At 56.5% G+C, this 16,324-nt stretch overlaps 9 protein-coding genes across 9 annotated transcripts; 2 read left to right on the forward strand and 7 right to left on the reverse strand.

Annotated features, from left to right (window-relative positions):
• Nucleotides 1-664: 664 nt before the first annotated feature.
• P884DRAFT_254944 (uncharacterized protein) lies at nucleotides 665-1,564 on the reverse strand. The gene has a single exon (XM_069440939.1). It carries the CDS (start codon nucleotides 1,460-1,462, stop codon nucleotides 764-766), a length of 699 nt encoding a protein of 232 aa, XP_069301189.1. The 5' UTR covers nucleotides 1,463-1,564; the 3' UTR covers nucleotides 665-763.
• Nucleotides 1,565-2,705: 1,141 nt separating this feature from the next.
• P884DRAFT_254946 (uncharacterized protein) lies at nucleotides 2,706-3,182 on the reverse strand. The gene has a single exon (XM_069440940.1). It carries the CDS (start codon nucleotides 3,104-3,106, stop codon nucleotides 2,762-2,764), a length of 345 nt encoding a protein of 114 aa, XP_069301190.1. The 5' UTR covers nucleotides 3,107-3,182; the 3' UTR covers nucleotides 2,706-2,761.
• A 254-nt stretch (nucleotides 3,183-3,436) lies between these two features.
• P884DRAFT_254947 (thioredoxin-like protein) lies at nucleotides 3,437-4,278 on the reverse strand. The gene is made up of 4 exons (XM_069440941.1): nucleotides 4,151-4,278; nucleotides 3,973-4,079; nucleotides 3,880-3,912; nucleotides 3,437-3,826 (listed from the first exon to the last, which is right to left on the reverse strand). Exons 1-4 carry the CDS (start codon nucleotides 4,234-4,236, stop codon nucleotides 3,774-3,776), a joined length of 279 nt encoding a protein of 92 aa, XP_069301191.1. The 5' UTR covers nucleotides 4,237-4,278; the 3' UTR covers nucleotides 3,437-3,773.
• An 891-nt stretch (nucleotides 4,279-5,169) lies between these two features.
• Nucleotides 5,170-6,001, forward strand: P884DRAFT_296721 (uncharacterized protein; the record flags this gene model as incomplete). Its single annotated transcript, XM_069444437.1, has 3 exons — nucleotides 5,170-5,363; nucleotides 5,554-5,706; nucleotides 5,866-6,001. The coding sequence occupies 3 exons, from the start codon at nucleotides 5,170-5,172 to the stop codon at nucleotides 5,999-6,001; spliced, it is 483 nt and encodes a 160-aa protein (XP_069301192.1).
• Nucleotides 6,002-6,789: 788 nt separating this feature from the next.
• Nucleotides 6,790-8,702, reverse strand: P884DRAFT_216782 (fumble-domain-containing protein). Its single transcript, XM_069439324.1, has 2 exons — nucleotides 8,278-8,702; nucleotides 6,790-8,097 (listed from the first exon to the last, which is right to left on the reverse strand). The coding sequence occupies exons 1-2, from the start codon at nucleotides 8,605-8,607 to the stop codon at nucleotides 6,838-6,840; spliced, it is 1,590 nt and encodes a 529-aa protein (XP_069301193.1). The 5' UTR covers nucleotides 8,608-8,702; the 3' UTR covers nucleotides 6,790-6,837.
• Nucleotides 8,703-9,492: 790 nt separating this feature from the next.
• P884DRAFT_192140 (inorganic pyrophosphatase-like protein) lies at nucleotides 9,493-10,902 on the reverse strand (the record flags this gene model as incomplete). Its single annotated transcript, XM_069437653.1, has 3 exons — nucleotides 9,493-9,834; nucleotides 9,930-10,327; nucleotides 10,395-10,902. The coding sequence occupies 3 exons, from the start codon at nucleotides 10,900-10,902 to the stop codon at nucleotides 9,493-9,495; spliced, it is 1,248 nt and encodes a 415-aa protein (XP_069301194.1).
• A 1,385-nt stretch (nucleotides 10,903-12,287) lies between these two features.
• On the reverse strand, nucleotides 12,288-13,474 carry P884DRAFT_282504 (uncharacterized protein). Its single transcript, XM_069443602.1, has 3 exons — nucleotides 12,895-13,474; nucleotides 12,667-12,832; nucleotides 12,288-12,561 (listed from the first exon to the last, which is right to left on the reverse strand). The coding sequence occupies exons 1-3, from the start codon at nucleotides 12,984-12,986 to the stop codon at nucleotides 12,355-12,357; spliced, it is 465 nt and encodes a 154-aa protein (XP_069301195.1). The 5' UTR covers nucleotides 12,987-13,474; the 3' UTR covers nucleotides 12,288-12,354.
• A 97-nt stretch (nucleotides 13,475-13,571) lies between these two features.
• On the forward strand, nucleotides 13,572-15,061 carry P884DRAFT_52949 (Redoxin). Its single transcript, XM_069445946.1, has 3 exons — nucleotides 13,572-13,893; nucleotides 14,045-14,247; nucleotides 14,392-15,061. The coding sequence occupies exons 1-3, from the start codon at nucleotides 13,773-13,775 to the stop codon at nucleotides 14,566-14,568; spliced, it is 501 nt and encodes a 166-aa protein (XP_069301196.1). The 5' UTR covers nucleotides 13,572-13,772; the 3' UTR covers nucleotides 14,569-15,061.
• P884DRAFT_254954 (60S ribosomal protein eL24) lies at nucleotides 14,715-16,012 on the reverse strand. Its single transcript, XM_069440942.1, has 3 exons — nucleotides 15,926-16,012; nucleotides 15,576-15,719; nucleotides 14,715-15,388 (listed from the first exon to the last, which is right to left on the reverse strand). The coding sequence occupies exons 1-3, from the start codon at nucleotides 15,974-15,976 to the stop codon at nucleotides 15,098-15,100; spliced, it is 486 nt and encodes a 161-aa protein (XP_069301197.1). The 5' UTR covers nucleotides 15,977-16,012; the 3' UTR covers nucleotides 14,715-15,097.
• Nucleotides 16,013-16,324: the final 312 nt, after the last annotated feature.

The raw sequence follows: 16,324 nt of genomic DNA on the forward strand, positions 1-16,324 counted from the left end.
CTCGACTCTCGTTTCGCTTTGTTTCCTGTCCCTCCCTCTTGTTTCTTATTGTCTTATCCTTCTTTTTCTTTTCTTGCTTTGCGAAAGAAACTTGGGGGTTGCGATGTGCTTTATGCGCGCGAGCCCTTGGTGTTACGGCGTTTATTTTTTTTTTTTTTTCCCTTTCCTATCTCTGTTGGAGGGTCGTTTGTTGTCAAGCCGTTCCCCGGACCTGTCCTGCGACCAGGTGCGCTTTATTAATTGGTCGGGCAATCGGTCGGTCGGTACGGAGTAGATCGGTCGGTCGGTCGCTCGCCAGATGGAGGCCGAGCAGGCGAGTTTTGGCAGAGGATGTATGTGCAGCAGCAACCTATCGCTGTGAAGTTCTTTCAGCCTTGCAGGTGGTGGGTTGCACCCACGCTTAGGGCGGCCAATCGGATCTTACAGTGGCCGAATAGGTACCCTTCAGTGCGTCTGCAGGGCGGAAGTCGCTATCGGAACCAAGTTTCCAGCAAAGGCGGGACCCCGCGTGATTGAGAACCCCCTCCATTCAACTGCTGTTAGAAGTCATGACTTCGATTAATTTCGATCATCATCATCTTGAAAGTGATACCCGTCCTGGATTTGTGAATTCTCCCAGCAAAAAAAAAAAAAAAAAAAAAAAAAAAAAAAAAAAAAACGATGACAGCTCGAGAGCGGTGATGTTCATTTCTATGTCAGGTCTAACCCCTCTGTCTACAGATTCAAGAAAACCAGTTTTTCTCTCGAGTTCTCGAGTTCTCTCTCATTTTGTAGTTCTTTCCCAGAACTTCGTCATCACGGCTGCCACTTCGTCGGCCTTGGTCATGACGAGCTCGTGACCGGCGTCCAGCACCACCGCCTCGAAGCCGTCCTCGCCCAGAACGGCCGTGGCGTCGTGAATCAGCTCCTCCTTCACGATGACCGGGTCGGATGCCCCCAGCACCAGCAGGATCTTGCCTCCGCCGAGCCCGGGCGACCGGTCGGCCGCGTCCTCCCAGCCCTGCTTCTCCCTTCTCTCGGCCAGCATCTGCCCCAGCGCGAGCCAGTCCTCCTTCTGGTCGTAGATGGGCGCGTGCCGGATGCTGCTCACGAACGCGGGGATGAACCCCTCGTGATGCCGTAGCTGCCACTCCATGACCGACGAGACGGTGTGCTCCGGCCGCCGCGCCAGGAGCACCGCGTTGTCGAACGACCGGCCCCCGCTCGCGTCGCTGTTCTTGTGGCGTCCCTTTAGCTCCACCACCTCCTTGGCCATCTCCGTCTCCGTGACCGCGCCGTCCTGCCCCTGCCCGTCCTCCGCGCCGGTCCTGCTGGGCATCAACCGCCTCCTCACGAACCACCTCACCAGCCCGTCGGGCACCCACCTCGCCGTCGCCGCCGAGTAGAGCACCCGGCTCCTCCACCCCACGTGCTCGCCGCGGATGAGCCCGCCTCCGGCAATCACGACGACCGATTTCAGCATGCCGGCGAAGTAGCGCGCAAAGGGCACGGCGAGCCCGCCGCCCAGCGAGTACCCGACCAGGTGAAATCCGGCGTTACTCGCCCCGGCGTCATCGTCTGCGGCGGCGCTGCTCGTCCCCGTCCCCGTCCCCGTCCCCGTCCCCGTCCAGGCCAGCGGCGAGCTCGCCAGCGCCAGCAGGACCTGCGTGGTGTACAGGCGCAGGTCGTAGGGCAGGTCGGCGGGCGCGTCCGAGTAGCCGCGCCCGAAGAGGTCGAACAGCATGACGCGGTAGCCGCGCGCGACGAGCGCCTCGGCCAGGCTGCCCAGCGCCACGCACGGCGTGCTGATGCCGTGCAGCAGCAGCACCTTCTCGCCGCGCGGGGGGCCCCACTCGAACACCTGGATCGTGCCGTACGGGGTGTCGACGGCCCGGCCGCCCGGGAGCACGTCCGGGGGGTAGGGGAGGGCGGCGACGGCGGCTGGGGCCAAGGTTGGGAGGTGTGTTCTGAGGGGGGAAGGGATGGCGGGTTTGCGGCTGGCGGGAGAGGTCGTTGACGGCGGCGGAGAGGAGGAGGAGGAGGAGGAGGCGGAAGCAGAGGAGAAGCCGAGGAGGGTGTTGGCGAGGAGGCACGTCGAGATGCCGAAGGCCGCGCCCAGGGCGAGGTATAAGGCGGCTTCACCCCCGCATCCGCCTCCACCTCCTGCCAACGACTGGGAACGGAGGGCGAGGGCCAAGGCTGGCATCGGAGGGGTGAGGGACGGGTGTCGGGCAGACGATGTTGTGGGGCACAACAGGTGGGCAGTAAAGGAAGTCCTCAGTTGCTGTTCCTCCCAAGCAAGTAAGCAATCTCACGGGAAAAAAAGGGCCGGTCGGCGGTTGTCTTGTCGGATGCGGGTGGCCGATGTCTCGGAGAAGACGGACGGACGGACGGGTGGTCGGCAATAAATCCTGCCCAGGCGGACACTCCTCGGTTCGGCAGTTAGACTGCGGGGCCGTCTTGGCAGGGTATCGCCGCGCGGTTCCGAAACCATCTTTACATCGCTTCCGGTGTCTGAAAGAGTGGCGTGGGCAGCAAGCCCGGACTTCCCGGGTTTATGTGTTATACCGGGATCTGAGGATCTGACCAGATAACAGCAACATACCGGGATCAAATAAGATACTGTCAAGTATTCGAGCACCTGGCGAGTTGCGCATCGCCTGCTTGAAGTTGACCGGGGTCTGGCGGGGTAACGTAACACCGCCGTGTCAAAGGGTTCCCCCCCCAAAAAAACCACTACACGATGACGTTGGATGCCGCCGGCATCCTCCCATCGTCACGTTTACCTTTCTCTCCGGTAGAGCTCCTTCAACTTTGACAGCTGTCGGCGGACGATGCCCTTCTCTTTGTCCGCGTCGCTATCAGAGAGTTCGAAAGAGGATGAGGGCCGGCCGGCCCCGTTCATATCCTTAACCAGCTTCCGCGTCGGCAGGCGTTCTCCAGCCCAGGACGATCGGCTTTCCGCAGCGGCCATCCATGGCCTCGACGGAGGGTCAGCCATCTTGCCCCTGGATTGCTCCCGGCGCTGTTCTTGGACTGAGGCAGCCGGGTCAAGGAGCGACAAGTACGCCGACTGGTCAAAGGGCGGCTTGAGAGCAGAGTGTCGGCTTCGAAAGAGCTTCGCCATCGTGAATCAGCGGGACGTACTAGTAGGTGAACAAAGGCAAACATATACAATGCTGATGAGATTTGCCTGCGGATATTACGGGGCGGCGGGGACCCTCGCCGTTCACGAGACCTTGGCGCCCACTTCGGTCGCCCCCTTTTCACCGTTGAAGCCACAAATGCCAGGGTTAGGGTCAAGCGGGATCCGAACCTTGTGGCTGCTTGAGCAACATGTTCGTTTCGTCGACTCCCACCTTTCCTTGACCAAATCACTTTGACCTTGTTCATCCGAGCAAGAACATAGCTTTCCAAAGTTTATGGTTTCCGGGACGCATGCAAATGGGTCCCCGTTGCCTTCTATACTGTATACTGAGCGCCACCGTTCAAGCGCATGGCCAATTCTCCCTCAGGCTGCGGAGAGACTCGAAAAAAAGGGCAGCGCTAAGAAGCTTAATGACCGGTCATTTGCCAGTCACTGGTGCGTCTGGCTTCGAGATGGACCTCTTGGGTAAGTAAGGAGAAGTGCAGCGGCGAAGCACTGAATCGGGCAGATGGGCGCAGTGTTGATGTGGTAGGTATATGTACAGCGTCTCGATCCTATGAATACGGCGCTATGCTCGCAGGAATGCCTCGACCAGGTCACACTTTTTTTTTTCTTTTCATTGACCTCGGAAATTTCCCATCCCATCTCATTCCTTGACGAGCTTCGTAACCGTCTCCTCGATCTGCTTGTCGGTAAGACCTGGGGTGCCGCAGTTAGCCCATGTGCTGATCGACCGAGAACTTCTGTCATACCTTCCAACGACTCGCTCTTCTCCTTTCCAAACTCTGCCTTAATTGTTAGCAAGCAAGTCCCACAGCTCATCGCGGAAGCAACTGTCGACGGACCGTATCGCGCATAGACCCGGGGAAGGGTGCCCTGAGCTTCCCGCAGCATGATGGGAATCGTCGGGTTGTTCTTCTTCATGATCGGGTACGCTCGCGTGAGGAAGGACCTGCGCCGAAAAAAACAGCTGTTAGCATCTTTGCTCGAGGAGGGGAGAAGTTGTGAGCGCCCGTGACGCACCTCGTCGCGGAGCTGTGTTCGCCGGTTTGGCAAAAGAGGAACCGCAGCTCCTTCAGACCCTTGGCGAAAGCATATCTGCCCGACATCTTGACGGTGTGTCGACGGACTGGCCGGCGTGGATTCGGTGGTCAATTGGGTCGTCGACGTTCTCGACCCGAGGCGAGCGGAAGCGGGCTTTCCTGTTCGCGCTGCAAATGAGGCTGGTGAAAATGGGGCTTGACTGCACGAGGCTGAGACTCCAACATATGACAAGGTATTCCGCACTTCTGTACGGAGTACGGAATACAAATAGGTATCTTGGCCCCGAACCAGGCAAGTTAGTGACTTACTTCTACAAGATTCGTTGAGGCTATCCCTCCAGCACCACATAATAACTCCGGATTGAACGATAAAAAATATACTTGTTATTCCTCTGTAACACTCATAAATGACATAGTTTTGACAAACCGAGGTCCTCGGTTTCGTAGTCATGCTGTGCTTCTGATCCGTGATGAGACCTCCCTCAAGTACCGCACTAACTCTTTCCATGTCAAGTAATGTGGGCCGCAAACATGAAGTTTTACCCCCCGGATATCCCCAACAACCCGACGCGTCCGAGCGTCACCAAGATTGCGGGCTGCTATCACCGAACGTGGACCTGGTATTGAAGCCATCCTTGTCGGGGCGATTGAAGAATTTCCATCCGCTTACAGTAGTAGGCACTTCGGAACACAGCTTCCCAACTCTCCACTCATTGTATGTTTCGCATGCTCTCACGAATAGTGATTATGTCACCGACCACGAACTAACCTGCTGTCCAAAGCCCTTTTTTTTCCCATACCGCTGAAGCAACGCTGTACATTCCGGTTCGCCAACTGTCCGACGATCGGAGTCCGCCTCCCTCATATCTGAAAGTCGCCGACCCGCCACCTTCGGAGCGACCGTCGCGCAAATCCATCACGAGACCGAGACCAGTTCTTCGGCTCGGAAGAACGACGACTTGCTCGTAGTTATCCCAGACCATCAACAGTCAAATCGCCATGTCGCCCACAAGCAGCATCTTCCGCGCGGCCCGGCCGGCCTTTCGCGCCCGCCCGTTCTTCTTCCGCCCCAAGCTGCAGCAGCACCAGGCCGGTCGCGCTCGCTTCCAGAGCACGACGGCCGGCGCCACGACCGAGTCGTGGGTTAAGCGCATGTGGAACAGCCCCGTGGGACTGAAGACGGTGCACTTCTGGTATGCGCCTTCCATACCGCGCACCCCCCCCCCCCCAAACCCAAAAACGCGCGCACGCCCGCGCGCCCGCCCCAACGCCTTTCCCTCCCCAACGCCTTTCCCTCCCCTCTTTCCACCTCTCTGTCTCTAGGGACACCGCACACGCAAAGCAGACATGGGATCGCTAACCACTGCTGGTCGGAACGGACAGGGCCCCCATCATGAAGTGGGCTCTCGTCATCGCCGGCATCTCCGACTTCACCCGCCCGGCCGAGAAGCTCTCGCTCACGCAGAACATCGCGCTGACCTGCACCGGCCTGATCTGGACCCGGTGGTGCCTGATCATCAAGCCCAAGAACTACCTGTATGTTTACTCTTCCCCTCTCTCCCCGTTCTGACCCCTCCTTCTTCAATTGGCAGCCTCTGCTCGGTGGTTGTCACGCTTCTTTTTTTTTTCTTTTTTTTGTTTTCCCTTTCCCGTGGATGTACGACGGACGTACTAACACTACGCGATGCCACGCAGCCTCGCGGCCGTCAACTTCTTCCTCGGTTGTGTCGGCGTCGTCCAAGTCACCCGCATCGGTATCTGGCACCAGTCGCAAAAGCGCCTGCCCCAGAAGGTCGAGGAGGCCAAGGAGGCGGCTGTTGCCAAGTCCTAGATGGGGAGATCTTCATGGAGTTGGGATGATTGTGTGAGGGACAGAAACAAAAAAGGGGTTTCTGTGTTCATGGTTGGGGAGTTCGTCGCCGTGGATCGCTCAACCGACTCAGCAGACAAAGTGCGGGGTGGTCAGGATGCTCCGAGAAACGACAGGAGAGGCGGAGCCAGGTCCGAGAAAGGGGATGCGGGATGGGGAGGCGGCCTGTGTCACCCATCGGCCCTAAATGTGTACAACAACCGGCAGCTTGTTTGGGTGTAATCATGGGGTTCAGTAAGCGCAGCTTCCTCCGTGTTTGCAGGGCACTGCAAGGGTTCTTATATAGAGTGGAAAGGGGGTTCGTTCGGTCGGTCGGTGCTCAGAGAACCACAACATCTACGAGCCGAAGGTAGGCATCAAGAGATACGCACCGTTCTTTTCCTTAAAATCAGCTTTGCCTCGAAAGGAGAGTCCAACAGAAAGTCGGTGGGTCACAAATAGATGGCTGTTATGGAGATGGCTCACATCCTCAACAAGGAAGCGACCCGGGAACTGATGGCCTAGTCGGATGGATAATCCTGCTACCTCCACTGTCTTCTAAGTCTATCGTTTGCGGCCCGGAAGACACCCATCGCCGTACATCAGGCAGGAGAAAACTCCCTGCTGTCTAAACTCCGCTATCTCACAAAGGATATCAGCTTTAACACGCCATGCTCGCTAGGGTTGTTTTCATAACAATAAAAAAAAAAAAAAAAAAAAAAAAAAAAAAAAAAAAAAAAAAAAAAAAAAAAAAAAAAGAGAGAGAAAACCCGGATATCAACGAGGAGAAGCTTCCCTCAAAGATCAGCAAGCTCAGGCTACTCTACCGCCTCAGATCCTTTGCCATTTAAACTCCCGGTACCATCATCTTGGGCAGGAGCAGCCGCATCGGACCCCTCGGCCGCCCTCCCCCTCTCGGCCTTCAACCTCAACCCCAACGGTGCAGCCACCTCCTCAAAGCTGCCCCTCCGGCCCCAGTTCCGGGGCTGCCGCTTGAGGAACGCGCCCACGGCTCCGAGGTATCCCTCGTGGCGCAGGAAATAAGCCTGCTTAGCGCCGCGCGACCAGAACTTGATGGCGTAGCTGAGCGTGTTCATGGTCTGCGGGTGGCCACGAATGAAGGAGCCGCCAAAGTAGATGTGGGAGAGGCCGTGTATCTGTGATTGCAAGAACGCGATCTGGCCGATATTGTTAGAGATGGCATATAGGAGGGACACGGAGATGTCAGCGGCGTTGAAGGGCCGGGATTCGTCATGGGTGGTTTCCGGGGAAGGAGTCATCCCATGTTCTTCTGAGGGAGAGGAGGGATTGTGATCCGGATGGTTGTGCCGGTAGTTTTTGTGCCGCTGACCGCCGCTATCCTCGGCTGCCTGCTCCGCTTGCCGCTTCTTCCGGAAGACTTTGCCAAATGAACTAGCGATGGTCGTGCTCTTGAGCCCAATCTTGCTGTAGTCGGTGCCGTAGATGTCGCCGACGAGCATGTCGACCTTGGTGTTATCCCCTTGGGAGGCGAGCTCTAGCATCTCATCAAAGGTACGCGCCCCCGTCAGCAGACTGAGCAGACCCCAAAGAGTGCCACCGCCTAGGGATGTACCGCCCACGCGCTGGTACTCGCGCGGGCCAGACACTTTGAGGAAGGACACGCCCGAGCCGATGTTAACGAGTAAATAGGGGTAGACGTTCTCCGAGGGCTCGACAAAATGCATGGGGTCGGCTTCGGAGTAGGTGAAGACCTCGCGGGGAATCTCGTTGATGAAGAAGTCGAGGCCGATAATCAGGCACTCCATCTCATCCTCCCTCAGCACGTCCACTCCGAGCACGTCACGGATCTTGTCGTAGTACTTGTACGCCCCTCCACCCGTTGCCATCACACACAACTCGCTAGCTGGCCGCTTGGGGGAGCCGCTCTCATCGCTGCCGCCATTGAGCTCCAGGTGCTTGTCCCTGAGCTGGCGCATGAACTCAATGCACTCGTCGATGCGTTCTGTTTCGAAACTGGCAAAATTCAGCCGTCCACCAAGCTCGGTCGAGTGCGCCTCGCGCGAGAAATAGACAAGCTTGGCAAGAGATCCGCCAATCTGCGAAAGAAGGCTGAAGGTTAGCCGAGTCCCCGGGCGGTGGTATAAGCAAGCACAATGACATCATAACGGCCTAACGATAGAAGAATTAAAAATAGAAGAATTAAAAAATAAAGGAAAAAAAGAAAAGGAGGATAGTGAACAACAGGGATCGGGGAGTTGCTGAAACGGGCTTCGTACATCAACCGCGATATGGCTCACCACGGCTGTGTGGTTGGGCAGTCGGATGTCCTTTGTTTCGTGGCGGCCGGGAGATCCGCTGCGGCCATCGGGAGTTGTGGGGGTCGCCGTGTCCTGGTCGACGATGAAGGCGCCCTTGACATTGATACGAACCGAGCCCGGGTGGCTCAACGTCTCGTCAATCACGGCGGTGTCGGCCGTCGCGGTGCGTGGGCGACCGGTGGGTGGAAGCGGCCCGGCACCCTTCTCTGGCTGATGTCGGCGCTGCTCCCGGGCCTCTTCCGGAAGCGGCCGCTGCGGGGGTTCGGCTTGGTAGACTTCGCTCGCCATAGTCAATCGCTGCGGCCCGTCGGAAGCGGGCGGATAGGTCAGGTAATTCAGGGGGGCTTCATGTGAATGTCCATTGGAGTGGGTTTTTTTTCGGCTCGGGCAGGCCGCGTGTGCGCTCCAAGGCTTATAAAATAGGGAATGCTCAGAATTACATTGTAGAACTCATCCCGGTGTTTCTGGACGCTACGAAACGGCCGTGGGGAGGAAAGCATGGGTGCTCGCGGCTTTGGGGCGCTTTATCGATAACGGGGCGCCCCTCCTCCCCCCTTTGTCCGAAGCTGCGTCCTAAATTGGAAGCCACCATGCCGCCGATTGGCTGATCCTCCCTCGCACCTCGGAGGGTCCGGGGAAAATCAAGTCAGTTGACATCCCACTGACCCCAATTATTAACGGCTCTTAGGTGCTGTCTTTTTTCGTCACAAAGCAGAGGACACTGTCCAGACTGGAGTTGAAAGTCAAGGCCACTAATCGTTGCAAGTTGACTTAGTTACCTTCGTCTTCTCTCGTGAGAACTTCGAGACATTTTGTTAGAACGAATTCATGGGCTTTGGTCGTACTTTAATTAAACCACCCGTCACAAGTGTCGGCCATTTTCGTTGTCTTCTCTCTCTGCTTCTCCCATTTACACAGGACTCACACCCTCTTCTCAGTCTCCGCAAGTCGTCATGATCTGTTTCAAATGGTCGCTTTCTAGCTGAAGTGCCTCTTTTCTTTTGATTCCCTTTTAGAAAACAAATTACGTACTCGCGCCGCTGCTCTTCGAGACACGAAATACACCTGCTCCAAATTACATCAAGGAAAACAGCTGGAATCAAGTCGGAACCAGATCGCAATGACAAGATTCTCGATCTTGGACACTGCAGCAGGTCTGAGACCTTCAGGCAATTAAAAGAACCCACCACTCGGTAAGGCCACAAACACCGCCGTTAGAATGGCGGCGCAGATGAGCGCAAACAAAAAGCTTCGCGCAATGATGGTATCCTGAATGCGCCGCAGCGCGGGTTCCTCGATCTGCACCTCCCGGTCGAAGATCTTGCGTAGCATGTGCCGTTTCCGATACCGGATCACCCACGGTTCATCCTCGTAGCTGCCGTGAGACCCAGACCTATCCAACGAGCGCCTAGCGGCATCGATAGGGTCTCCGTCTCTGTCGTCCTCGGGGGGTTCCGAATCGAAGAGTTCCCAGGGACGGATGTGTCGGTGGTGGAGGCCGTGAAGGATGACACACTGTGCTTGGTCAGTAGCCCTTTTATTTGTACTCTCCCGAGGGGTGTTCACAAAAACACAACGGCCATCCGGGGCCTGTTTCCTGGCCAACGTACCATCCCTTTATGAGCGGCCATCACGGTCGCGAACCCGGCTACCCACGCGATCGCCGCCAGCGCGCGGTAGCCCCTTCCGGCCCCCGAAAGCGTCAAAATCACAGCCACCGCGACCCCGGCCAGGACTGTTGCTACGCCCAGCACTAACGCAAACTCCAGGCGCGGCGGGTTGCCGTTGCAGACGCTCCACCAGATGAAGTTTGGGTGGCTCTGCTCCCGCAGCGTGGCCTCGGCCAGGCGGACGAGCACCCTGAAGGCGGACGGGTGGGTGGTGTAAGACAGGGCTTGGAGCACTGTTTTCTGCTCTTGTTCTGAGAGGTTAAGTTGGCGGGGGGCGCCATCCATAATGTAGTTGGCAATGATGCGGTCAACTTCCTTGCGGAACGGCTGGATCCTGACTTTGAGAAGCTGGTGAGCTTGCAGGTCACGCATGGGCTTGAGTGCCGGGTCATGATAGGAACTTACAGGGATCCTTCGCTCCCGCTGACGCGAACGCCCGGGTTGCTAGTTGATGGTACTTGTCCGCCACCATCTCGGACCCGTTCCTTTTGTCGTTGCCCTTCTCAAAGTCGGCGCCTCCGAAGTTGGCTCCGGCGTCCTTGGACGCCCTGCGTATCTTGTCTGCGTGCTCCTTCTTGAGGCGTGCGATGATCCCGTCCTCCATCTCTTGGGTCCACTCGGGGGCAAGCGAGAGGTCGGCCGTTGTGGCGGCGGCAAAGCGTCGCTCATAGTCTCGGTACCAGAGAAAGAACTGGAGATTCTCCGCGGACCGCTCAACATGGACGAGATAATTCATGAAGTCGCGCAGTGTACATGGCTGGCTACTTGTCAGTCCGGGTCTGGTCGGAAGTGCACTGGTAACAGACCGAGCACGTTTCCCCTTCAAGGATCCTATCGAGACTGAGCGCCGGAGGAATCCCACTTGGGGGGTTAGACCCGACGGGGTGAAGGGGTCCGTCCGATGTGCCTCCATTGTGAATTGGGCTCCGGCTTCCGGCGGATTTTGGTCTCGTACTGGATGTCGGGCGGCGAAAGCTGAGCGGGAAAAGGCCCATGTTGAAGACCGGCGCGAGATCGCAGACGGGAGGATTGATATTTCTTGATGATCAGAACGAGGACCCCGAGAAACGACTGGCCAGGGTGTCCATCTGATGATGCCCTAGTGACAGAAATGTAAGGATGATCGTGGGCTGGGGGCGCGCCTCAGAAGCCTTGGACCATGTGGCTGTCTCGATCACGAAGATGGTTTCGGGGAGGAGCACCCAGAGCTCTCGAGCTTTTCCAAGAAGTGACAACTTGGACGTGAATTGTCGTGGATGGGGCTAGCTCCCGCGTCTTCCGCGAGGCGAAAACGTCATGAAGACACTGGACGGAACGACGAGGGCGAGTTTTCATGATGGGGTGGTGGTAGACTGGAAAGGTGCGAGCAAGGGGAGCTCGTCCAGAGCTCAGAATCACCGAGCCTGGGCCTCTGCAGCACCAGGTCGATGATCCGAGTCCCAGACATACCATTCATATGGGTTAGAACCCCGCATAAATCAACAGGTCGCTGAAATTGAAGCTGACAGCTTCATCATTCCCTTCGCCTGTGCGCAAACCCCTGCCTTTGTCAGGGAATAGGGCTTGGTTCATTCGCGTGCTTCGCGGCGTCGGGAGGAGGAAGGCAACATCCGGAAAGATCTGAGCTAACTAATTTTGTGGCAGATCGGCTTCCGGAGGGGGAGCCAGTGCGAGATCAGCTCCCTCCCCAGCTAGCTGGTTCGTGAGCCATGCTCGCCATGGTACTGGATTTGGAACCCCTGTTTCGTGCCGTCCTGCCCACTAGGGTAACTGAGAAGCAAACATGGAAGGGGCGGCGAATGGGGTCCTGCGCGTTACGCCACGCCACGCCACTAAACTCGAAGATTGTTCGAGATTCATATCTCAGTGAATGCAGTACCTACCTGATCTTAGGTTCCTGGGCAATTCCAGCGCATCATCAGCCAAAGTTGGAGCTATCGACCAAACCCACCAGGGTTCAAGCGAAATACGGATCCGTACAGATTGCAGATTGCATCTGGATTAATTATCCGCATCTGTCTCCCGGCGCCTCCACACTCACCCACAGATGTGCCGCTTGCAGTAGATGTTCGGTTGGCGAGATAGAGTGATAGTGGCTGCAGAACGGCCTCTTGGCTCCTGAAGCCACACAACACCCTGCATCGCATCGAAATCTCGGGAGAGAAGCCTAGACCTCGATAAACCAGCCACTATGAAGCGTGCTTCGAAGACTATCACTCGATTATTTTCTTAGTTTCAATTGTTCACAGAAATCCCATATTAACAATCTGACACATATAATCCCAAGACTTCGAGTTTAGGTGAAATTGACACGCATTTGTATTGTATATGCAGTACACAGTGTAAGTGACGACTGCTCGCTAACCTACCAATGCTTCTCGCTTATCTCAACAGTGTCAATGTCAATCCCGTCCTTGAACCACCGCTCGTCTTCCTGGATCTTCACATCATTCCCGCTCATCTGCCTCTTCTTCATCAGACCGTTGTCTGCGAACGTCCAGTCCTCCAGCCCGTACGTCCGCCACCACTGGCCCGTCTCGTCTCTCCACTCGTACCAAAACTGGACAGCAATCTGGCTCAATTGTCACTCAACTGTCCCGGCTCTTTTTTTTTTTTGTTTTGTTTTGTTTTGTTTTGTCTTTATTTTATTTTTTGGGGGGAGGAGGGGGGAACGGACCTTGTTGTCTGTAAAGGCGAACAACTCTTTCCTCAGGCGGTAGTCTCTTTCCTTTGCCCACTTCTTGCGGAGGAAGTCGACGATCGCCTCCCGGCCCTGCAGGAAGGTGTCCCGGTTGCGCCAGATCGAGTCAGGGGTGTAGGCGAATTGGACAAGCTCGGGGTTTCTGGATACAACCCTGGTCAGCCCAAGAGGTCTATGGCAAATCAAAAGTGACCGAAGGCTTACTTGGTGTTCCAAGCAGCTTGGGCAGCTTTGACCTTCTGCCGGGCCGTTTCCTGCGTGAACGGGGGGAAGGGCGGCTTGGACTCGGTCGCCATAACTGTTACACCGATGGCCGAAGAGGACTGATCCTAAAAATTAAACTAACTACGAAAAGCTCTTCGAGGTAGCTCGTGGCCTTGTTGTTGTCAGGTAGTGACAAACAGAGTTGTACAGTACCATTTGATTAACTCCCCGACGGACGGATGGGTGGGTATATACTCCGTACTACGCTCCAGAGGAGAGTCTCCAAAATTCGGGCCCACCTCAGAATGACACACCACGCCCTTCGCGGGCGTGGTGTTTCCAAGGCTTAATCAGCAGGACAAGCACTCGAATGATGCCATAGTGAGATTATCATGTCACAATGGGTTGCCGACTTGCGACGAACTTGACGACGAAACTTCGTTCGGCCCTGGGGAATTTATTGACCGATGCTACAAGAACCATCAACAGAGGGCAGCGAACGTCTTTGCGTGTTCTGGTACTGCGGGGTCTTTCGCGTGGGAAAGGCGGGGCTCGGGTTCGGACCGGAGTCGCGCAGGATTGCATACCCAAGTGACCGATTGCGCAACACTGGCTACGAACCGCCTGTGAAGTGTCCGTAGAGGTGTCAATCGAGAGTGATGTATCCATTGCGTGTCCCACGGTCCCCACCGTGCTTGGTGGGTGATGTGACGGGAGTAAAAGCGGATCCCTTCAAGAGCTCTGAATTGACCCCTCATTCAACCCACCCCGCTATAATAAACAAACCCGTAGCACCCAGGGGCGTTGCCAACCCGGCCAAGTTTCAACTCAAGTGAACCCCAGGCACTTCCACCAACAACGAGACTCATCCATACGAAATGGCTCCTCTCGAAGTCGGCTCCCCTTTCCCTGAGGGTGTGACCTTCTCGTACATCCACCCCACGGGCAGCCTCGACCTCACTTCTTGCGGCCTGCCCACCAAGTTTGAGGCCAGCAAGGGTACGTCTCTCTCTCTCTCTTTCTTTTTCTAGTCCCTTTCCTAGCCTTGACCGGCACGCGCTAGGGGAAGGGGGTTGAAGACTATGCCAAGAATCGTCACCTTACTAGTCATCAAAAAGAACAATCAAGCTAAGATCTCTCGCGCGCACAGAGTTCCAAAACAAGAAGGCGGTCCTGGTCGCCGTCCCCGGCGCCTTCACGCCTACTTGCCAGGAGCAGCACATCACGTCGTACATTGCCAATCTGGAGAAGCTCCGGGCCAAGGGCGTCGACAGCATCGTCTTCATCGCGTCCAACGATGCCTTCGTCATGTCGGCCTGGGGCAAGGCCAACGGCATCAAGGACGAGTCCATCGTACGTTCTCCCCCCCTCCCTCCTCCCCTTCTCTCACTGGCTGCTTTTCTTTCTTTCTTTCACTTCAACTCTTTGTGGCACCTTGCTCCCCCGAATAACGTTGAAAGCACTGAATGTTTCGCTAACGATGGGGTGCTTGTTCAGCTCTTCGCCTCCGACGATGGCGCCGCGTTCAGCAAGAGCATCGGCTGGGCGTCCGGGGACAGGACTGGGCGGTACGCTGTTGTGATCGACCACGGAAAGGTGGTCTATGCCGCGATCGATACCCAGCGGGGAAGCATTGAGAACTCTGGGGCCGAGGCCGTTTTGGCCAAGCTTTGAACGGGGGGGGGAAAGAAACAACCAAGAAAAAAAAAATGGAGAGGTTAAGCTTGGGAAGGAGAGGTCATAGATAGATTCGCGCGTCCCTGAAGTCGGGGTAGATGAGCTGCGTTCCATCGCGCGCATAACACACACTCATATAAAACCACCTGTTCTCCTCCCTGCCCAATCTGCTCTCGCGCTGGGCGTGTTGTGGAAGACGAATGCATAAGTCGGCATTCTGTGAGGCTACCCATGCAAATGTCCCCCCTGAACCCCCTCAAGTCACGCAGGATCCATTGCAACCGGCCCCGTCCAGAAAAACAAGCTGGCTCTTGTCAACTTGTTTGCGAGAGCAGAAACCCTTTTAAGAGAGTTGAGCAGGCAAGAAAACCCGAGTACCGTACCGACCGACTCCAGCGTTTTACCCTTTCCGGCCACAGGCAAGACCGTAAGATAACCATTTCATCTATTGCGCTCCTCTCATGACCTGGCTTTCCCTTTCGTCTCAGAAAGAACACGCACCCCCCCGCCAAAGAGCGAGACCCCCTTAACGAGACTTGGCCTGGACCTTGATCGGCGCACCCTTCGCACCCTGCTTGCTGGTGACGCGGCCGGCGGCCTGGCCCTTGGCGGCGGCGGCGGCGTTCTTAGCCTTTTCGGCCTTCTTGGCCGCCTGCGCAGCCTGCTTCTTCTCCTTGCTCTCCTTGATGGCGGCCAGACGGGCGGCGTTCCGGGCCTCGGGGCGCATCGAGCGGCGCTCCTTGATCACCTCGAGAGAGGCGCCGACGATGGCACGCTGCGACTTGATGGTGCGGCGCGTGCGCTTCTTGGCGACTTCCTGTGAGGGGAGTCAGCGAGCCGTTCTGATGGATCCCTTATGGGATATCCTCCATGTCGTCATCGCCATCTGCTCCTTCCCAAGCCCCTCTCCCTCTCTCCTCCATCTCGGGAACTCGGATATGTGTGTGTGTGTGTGTGTGTGTGTGTGTGTGTGTGTGTGTGTATAGACGCGGGTGAAATCGTACCTCAGAGATGCCCTTGCGGTGTTGCCGGCGGTAGAGGACAGTCCAGGCAATGCGGCGGGGGTTCTTGCGCTGGAGGAAGAGCGACTCGGACTTGCCATTCTGGAAGCGGAAGATCTTGCTGTCGCCACGGACGTACAGCTTACCCTGTAGTGCACAACATGGTCAGAATTGCTGTTTTCTCAGCCGAAAAGAAGTTCCCAATTATTCCATCGACAGATCCCCCACCCCGGTCTTCGTTTGGCGTCATTCGCGACTTTGCGAGGAGCTCTCGGTGCTCTCGGGTCGCTGCGGGACTCGGGGATGGGAAGAATCGTCGTCCGTCTCGATCCGCAAGAATGGTCAATTCGTACCTTGCCGGGGTAGATCCGCTGGCCGGAGAAGCTATCGTCGTAAGTCCTCATTTTGGCGGTGGTTGTCGATTGTCGTTGTCGGGGTTGCTTCCTCTGAGTTCCAAGGCTCCAGGTCGATTTTCGCCAAATTCTTTGGTGCAGGTTGTGGGATAGGGCTGCTTTGTGATAGGCTGCGGTGTCAGCCACGGAGACCCACTTTTTGAGAACGTGGCTACGGGCCATGTTGAAGTAACTAATGCGAGGTACAAGCCACATTTGCATTACCCACATTCACCCTTCAAAGGAGAAGAATCAGAAGAGTCTTTTCCAGGTTGACAGTGAACATTTACGGAAGCGAAGACTGTGTTCCGTAGATAGCCTGATACGGACAGGTTCAAGCGTATATAGCATGCCTCAACC

Source organism: Thermothelomyces heterothallicus (assembly GCF_042370625.1).
Source record: "Thermothelomyces heterothallicus CBS 202.75 unplaced genomic scaffold P884_scaffold_2, whole genome shotgun sequence".
NCBI classification, from domain to species: Eukaryota; Fungi; Ascomycota; class Sordariomycetes; order Sordariales; family Chaetomiaceae; genus Thermothelomyces; species Thermothelomyces heterothallicus.

Bases quoted from the DNA above. Each gene is read 5' to 3' on its own strand.
- P884DRAFT_254944 (XM_069440939.1), bottom strand. From the start codon at position 1,462: ATGCTGAAATCGGTCGTCGTGATTGCCGGAGGCGGGCTCATCCGCGGC.
- P884DRAFT_254946 (XM_069440940.1), bottom strand. From the start codon at position 3,106: ATGGCGAAGCTCTTTCGAAGCCGACACTCTGCTCTCAAGCCGCCCTTT.
- P884DRAFT_254947 (XM_069440941.1), bottom strand. From the start codon at position 4,236: ATGTCGGGCAGATATGCTTTCGCCAAGGGTCTGAAGGAGCTGCGGTTC. The intron at 3,913-3,972 runs GTCCGTCGACAG...CAATTAAGGCAG, and splicing joins CCGGGTCTATGCGCGATACG to AGTTTGGAAAGGAGAAGAGC. The intron at 3,827-3,879 runs GTATGACAGAAG...GCGGCACCCCAG, and splicing joins GAAGAGCGAGTCGTTGGAAG to GTCTTACCGACAAGCAGATC.
- P884DRAFT_216782 (XM_069439324.1), bottom strand. From the start codon at position 8,607: ATGGCGAGCGAAGTCTACCAAGCCGAACCCCCGCAGCGGCCGCTTCCG. The intron at 8,098-8,277 runs GTACGAAGCCCG...CTTCTTTCGCAG, and splicing joins TGAGCCATATCGCGGTTGAT to ATTGGCGGATCTCTTGCCAA.
- P884DRAFT_282504 (XM_069443602.1), bottom strand. From the start codon at position 12,986: ATGGCGACCGAGTCCAAGCCGCCCTTCCCCCCGTTCACGCAGGAAACG. The intron at 12,833-12,894 runs GTAAGCCTTCGG...GGTTGTATCCAG, and splicing joins CAAGCTGCTTGGAACACCAA to AAACCCCGAGCTTGTCCAAT. The intron at 12,562-12,666 runs GTCCGTTCCCCC...CAATTGAGCCAG, and splicing joins TCGCCTTTACAGACAACAAG to ATTGCTGTCCAGTTTTGGTA.
- P884DRAFT_52949 (XM_069445946.1), top strand. From the start codon at position 13,773: ATGGCTCCTCTCGAAGTCGGCTCCCCTTTCCCTGAGGGTGTGACCTTC. The intron at 13,894-14,044 runs GTACGTCTCTCT...TCGCGCGCACAG, and splicing joins CAAGTTTGAGGCCAGCAAGG to AGTTCCAAAACAAGAAGGCG. The intron at 14,248-14,391 runs GTACGTTCTCCC...GTGCTTGTTCAG, and splicing joins GCATCAAGGACGAGTCCATC to CTCTTCGCCTCCGACGATGG.
- P884DRAFT_254954 (XM_069440942.1), bottom strand. From the start codon at position 15,976: ATGAGGACTTACGACGATAGCTTCTCCGGCCAGCGGATCTACCCCGGC. The intron at 15,720-15,925 runs GTACGAATTGAC...TGTGCACTACAG, and splicing joins AGCGGATCTACCCCGGCAAG to GGTAAGCTGTACGTCCGTGG. The intron at 15,389-15,575 runs GTACGATTTCAC...CTCCCCTCACAG, and splicing joins ACCGCAAGGGCATCTCTGAG to GAAGTCGCCAAGAAGCGCAC.